This window comes from Rana temporaria, chromosome 1, assembly GCF_905171775.1.
Source record: "Rana temporaria chromosome 1, aRanTem1.1, whole genome shotgun sequence".
In the NCBI taxonomy this organism is placed as follows: Eukaryota; Metazoa; Chordata; class Amphibia; order Anura; family Ranidae; genus Rana; species Rana temporaria.
In genome coordinates, this window is record NC_053489.1 from 212643626 (window position 1) to 212649625 (window position 6000).

The window sequence follows — 6000 nt, forward strand, 5'->3', positions numbered from 1 at the left end:
CAGGGCTTTATAAAGCATTATGATATTTTATACAGATGGATTGATATCTTCATTTTTGTCTGCAGCAACCTTCAGATACTCCAACCACTCCAAAGACTACGAAAGATCCTCGGGAGATAGCATTCCCATTGCCGGCTGTCTCAGTACAACTTACTCCCCTCAACCTGTCCTCATTCAGTTCAGAGAGCCTAGTGCGACTTTCTGAGCACCAAGTGAAAGTTCGATCATCACCAGCCACCTCCTCATCTCCGCCTGAGGCCAGCCGAGGAACGGGGACCAAAGCCTGCTCTACCATGTCTCAAGCCACCCGCAGTAAGTCTTGGCTTTACCTCGATGTTCTAGACTAGGCTCGTATTGTTTTATGTATTCATCTGAGCACGGCAACCTCCTTCTATCCCATAATCATCGTCTATACTGTAGTCTTTCTAGAAGGTTAATCCTTGTGCTCATATTCAGAACTGGTACATATATTCTGCAATTAATCTGAACCTTTACTTTTGACCTTTCCATGTGTGTATTTAATTCCCCTTTACCCAATTTTTGTACATCCATATTGTTACCCGTTCCTCCTTATATTGTTCTTTATCATATCTCTTTCTTTCCTGAAAAGATGAACATGTAGAAGACGCATCATTTCCTCGTCAAGACTCACGTGTAAGCCAACCAGCCAAAGCTGCCACTATCACCACAACATCAGACTCTTCTCATTGGCAATCAGACAGGGTCACAAGCTTTGCCAGTACCAGTCACACGGAGACAGGTAAGCGTGATCAGAGGAAATATGTAAGATACAATTATTTATATAAATTGAGTGAGCGAGTTCCGCTTCATCTTAGTTTTCTGTTTTGGTGGCATTTGGCCAATTTGATATACGGCGGTCATCATGAGGTCATTTACACACAGGTTCGGGTTGCAAAAGAGGAGTGTGTGGCGGCAGCCATGATCCTGATACCTTTTTTTTAATCAGCTGGTTATCAGCTTTGCTGTTATAAATGATCCGAGCAACAGGATTAGGGCTTAGACGAGGGCCCCCCATAACTGGCACCATTCCAGGGCTTTACCATTCCATCAGGGAATCCAGGAACGCTGTAAGCGGTTGGGTTGGCTGTGAGCAGAGGAGGAGGGAAATCTCCCTAGCTGGTACAGCCAGGGAAGCATCTGATCAAACTGATCTATGTTTGATCAGATGCTTTGAACAGCAGGGGAGATATCAGAGGTCTAATAGACCCCTGATCTCGCCAAAACGCATACCTGTCATTGCGCAAAGCTATCACAAGGGGTGGTGTTAAATGAAAAATAATGAAGTGCATAAAAAAGTCAAATAATATAATAAGAATAATTCAAAAAATGTAAAATCACCCCTGTCCCCCTGTGCTAGCATGCAAATGCAAACACACAGGTAGGTCCCTCACGCATATGTAAACAGTGATTACATGACACATGTGAGTTATCACTCTGAAATTTGGAGTGAGAACAATAATTCTAGTGCGAGAGCTCACATTTTAATTCTAAACTGGTAACCTGTACCTGTTAAAAAAAAAAACCTGTACAAAGGCTTTTAAGGCTGGGTTCACATAAGTTGCGGACACGGTTCACAGCATGGGCTCCGGTGCGTCCCTGTTCATCAATTCAGATGCAAATCGGGTCCGAATGTTTGCCTGAATTCACACGTGAATCAGAACCAAGGACGCACAGGACCTTTTTTAATTGTGTGACCGCGGCCGCCCCGATGCTGTGTGAACCGGCTCCATTGAGAGCCAGGCACACTCTCCTGTAATGCGAATTGGATGCGGGAACTATAGCCTGGTTTTTTTAGTGCATATACTCAGGCTATTGGTTAATCTTATTCATTTTATTGCTACAGTTCATTTGTTTGTTTTTTTACTGCTATTAACAACCTTCATACTTATTCCTCCCTACTTTATATACCGTATATATATTTTTTTGCTAGAGAATTTCATTCATCCATTGCTCACTAGGTGGCGCTGCTGTTCTATGTGCATTTTCTGAAAGTATAAATATTTAAAGTACGTGCTTCACCACTAGTTTTAACATTTGTAAATCCAACCCATAAAAATGCTAATCTATTCGTTTTCAGTTTAATGTTGCTTATGCAGTAATCTCTTGTGGATTGATCTGTTTTTTTGCTCCTGGACTATTTTTAGCACTGTGGCCATGTTATTAGTCACTCTTCTCTTTTTGTCTTCAGCCTGCAGCTCCAAACCATCCCCAGATCCCAGTATCCAGCCCAGTAAATCGGAAATTGCACGAATCAAGCCTCGGGTTCCCCCACATATGCCAAAGCTCTTCATTCCCTCTTCCAGTGTCAGCAAATTCCCACCAGAGATCACAGTCACACCTCCAACACCGACCCTTCTTTCTCCCAAGGGTAGCATCTCTGAGGAAACCAAGCAGAAGCTGAAGGTAATCAGCGCGGACTTCAAATAAAGGAGTGATAATATTTTAAATGGGGGTTCTGTAATAGAGCATGTGGGAGGGATGTGGATGTTGACACTGCAGTGTTAATATATTACTAGTAGAACCTTATTTTCCATAAAAAAATATGCTTACCGTATATACTCGAGTATAAGCCGAGTTTTTCAGCCCATTTTTTAGGCTGAAAAACTACCCCCTCTGCTTATACTCGAGTCAGCAGTAAAACGTGTTTAATGTGTGTCTGCCACTGTGTAATCCAGCCAAAATAAAACATATGCAGCCGTGCTTTTTCATTAGTAAAACAGCGTGTGTGTGTGTCTCCCGCTGTGTAATCCAGATTCCAGTCTATTCGGCCGTCCTTTGTATGAAATCCCAGCCTCCTCCTCGTTCGTCCGTGATGGAGGAACACTGATACGATGCTGGGAAACTGTATCAGTGTTCCGCCTATCACAGACAAGGAGGAGGCGGGGCTTTCTTACGAAGGACGGCCGAATAGACTGGAATCTGGATTACACAGCGGGAGACGCACACTGTTTTACTAATAAAAGGTACGGCAACCATGGGCACAGTGAGAGACGGCAACCATGGGCACAGTGAGAGACGGCAACCATGGGCACAGTGAGAGACGGCAACCATGGGCACAGTGAGAGACGGCAACCGCGGGCACAGTGAGACGGCAACCGCGGGCACAGTGAGAGACTGCAACCGCGGGCACAGTGAGAGACTGCAACCGCGGGCACAGTGAGAGACGGCAACCACGGGCACAGTGAGAGACGGCAACCACGGGCACAGTGAGAGACGGCTACCACGGGCACAGTGAGAGACGGCAACCACGGGCACAGTGAGAGACGGCAACCACGGGCACAGTGAGAGACGGCAACCACGGGCACAGTGAGAGACGGCAACCACGGGCACAGTGAGAGACGGCAACCACGGGCACAGTGAGAGACGGCAACCACGGGCACAGTGAGAGACGGCAACCACGGGCACAGTGAGAGACGGCAACCACGGGCACAGTGAGAGACGGCAACCATGGGCACAGTGAGAGACGGCAACTATGGGCACAGTGAGAGACTGCAACCACGGGCACAGTGAGAGACTGCAACCATGGGCACAGTGAGAGACGGCATATGGACACAATTAAACTGCTAATGGGCACAGTGAGGCTGCAGATGGGCATTGTTTACCCAGTAGCTGCTGCATTTTCCCATCCTAGGCTTTTACTTGAGTCAATACATTTTCCCAGTTTTCCCAGTTTTTTGTGGTAAAATGAGGTGCCTCGGCTTATACTCGAGTATATACGGTAGTCAAAAAGTGGGCAGCACCAGGCTCTTTACGCTTTTTTTTTACCTCACTGCTTTGTCTGTTTTCTGTAGGCTGCTTGTTGGTAAAGATAAGAACAGATCTGGGAGCTGATAAAGAAAAAAATTCTCCTCCCATTCAATAATTCAGCCACCCATAGGTTATCCACTCATCCTAAACCTGTTATATTAAAATGTAAAATTTTGGGAATGGCCAATCACAGTATTGTTTATAGGGTCTTTGTGACACTTTTATATATACTTACCCAACTTTCATTCTAACTTTCAGTCTGTCATCCTGTCATCTCAATCGGCTGCCAATGTAAAGAAGGAGACTTTGTGCCAACCAGCTCTAGAGATCTTGGACACTTCCAGCCAGGAATCATCCCTTGAGAGTGACACAGATGAGGACGATGACTATATGGACATCTAAACATTTCATAATATTCACTTCTCACCAACTGCCAAATGAAAATTCTGCCTATGACTCCCACCAGATTGTGCTTGCATGCTACAGCTCCTGGCATGTGGATCGCTTTGTGGCTGCCAGTAGCCAAATTGTCATATCACAGTGTGCCAGTGCTATGTGCAGGTGCCCATGAACGGCCTGGGAGTAAGGTCAGGGCACAAAGAACAGCAATCTCTCTGGCTTTGCACAAGGTTCTTCGTGAATTTCAGGCCTGGAAGACCACACAGTAGATATTCCTGAACTGTTGCAGAATTGAACTTTATTTCTGACTTGGATAATATAATTTATTGTATTATGTCAGATTATTCTGCAGCTCCAACCTTGGTGCTGACCTGAGAACTTTTGACTCGGTAAAGTTGCTGAAAATCATAGGCTGTCTCCTCCTTTTGAGGTCCATTTTTTTATGAAAAAAAAGAATGTGATGTTTGTAACATAAAACACAAAGGTGTAAATGAAAAGAAAATGACAGAATTCCAAGATATGATATATGTTGCACAGTTTTTGTAAAAAAAAAAAGAATAATAATAAAACAATTATATCATTTTCATGGGCTCTTCTAAGAGGAATCCCTACATCTGATTAAGTCACCCTTCCTCAATAAAGGGAGAGGCTGAAGTGATTGAAATATCATCTACATGGAGCCGTTGTCTGAGGTTGTGCATATTTGTGATCTATACCTGGCATGTCAAACTGATGTTTTCTTCTTGTCCATTGAGGGACACAAAGGGCTTGATTTACTAAAACTGGAGAGAGCAAAATCTGGTGCAGCTTTGCATAGTCAAAGCTTAACAATCTGAAGTTAGAAGCTGATTGGCTGCCATCCACAGCTGCACCAGATTTTGCACTCTCCAGTTTTAGTAAATCAATCACCAAAGTTTTAAACCTTTGGGCTACAGCAGGATTCTACACTGACAAACTAGGCCCGCCAATGTTATTCCCTCCTACTGCCAGCATGCTTCAGTTTTTTCCTAGCATCCTAGAACCATGGAAGTCTTTTCTTCAGCTCTGCTGTGTTAGAGTAACTTATTATTTGCTGGCACCATTTTTTTCTCACCTAAGGTAGTTTCTGCTTTTCATCTCCATTGTCTGGGTGTAGTTTGGGCTGCAAAAGTCTATCTTTCAACCACTTATTCTTTTAGGTAGACCAATTTCTTTTTTTTTTGTCATCACAGATGATCTCCATATGGATGCACCAGTCTCTTCTTCCACCATCTCTGTCGACTCAAGGATCAGGTTCTACCCCTTCCTGTCAAAGCACACTCCACTTGTACCTGTGAGTGCATGTTGGGCTTTTCAATAAGCAGTTGGACTGCTTACAAATGTCCCCAATTATTCCTGTTTCCTTCAATAGATGAGAAAGAAAACTGGATTTTTGTACACACTATAAAAATCCCTTTCTTGGAGACCATTGGGAGACATGTCCCACCCATGTTTAGGATTATGCTCTCAGTAATGTTTTGCCAAAGAAGTGAGGCATGTTGGTAGTAGGTAGGGATTATCTTGTTCTGGCCCACAGCCTTTTTTGTTTGCTGTGTCCAATCCTACTGTAGGTGGAGGTATAACCCAAAGGTTAAAGACTTCCTGTATGTCTCAATAGACTACAAGAAAAAAAAATTGGGCGAGTAAAAAAAATACTTTAATCGTACAGTATAGGACACAAGCTGAATATTCATAGACTTTGTGGAAAACCCTCACTGATAACAATAGCGAAAACCAGGAGAAAGGGCTGAAAAACACTCAAAAGTGATAATGTTTCCCTAGCTCACTGTGGAGAGCTCTGAAAACCGATGGGGG

At 43.9% G+C, this 6000-nt stretch overlaps 1 protein-coding gene across 5 annotated transcripts in view; it reads left to right on the forward strand.

Annotated features, from left to right (window-relative positions):
- The window catches only part of CABIN1 (calcineurin binding protein 1), a 288720-nt gene extending 283969 nt beyond the window's left edge, over nucleotides 1-4751 (forward strand). For all 5 annotated transcript variants that reach the window (XM_040349192.1, XM_040349212.1, XM_040349222.1 and 2 more), the window contains 4 exons: nucleotides 66-312; nucleotides 611-760; nucleotides 2210-2424; nucleotides 4027-4751. In XM_040349192.1, the coding sequence (XP_040205126.1) occupies nucleotides 66-312; nucleotides 611-760; nucleotides 2210-2424; nucleotides 4027-4170 (756 nt within the window). In that variant the 3' untranslated portion in view covers nucleotides 4171-4751. The remainder of the gene's footprint in view (nucleotides 1-65; nucleotides 313-610; nucleotides 761-2209; nucleotides 2425-4026) is intronic.
- Nucleotides 4752-6000: the final 1249 nt, after the last annotated feature.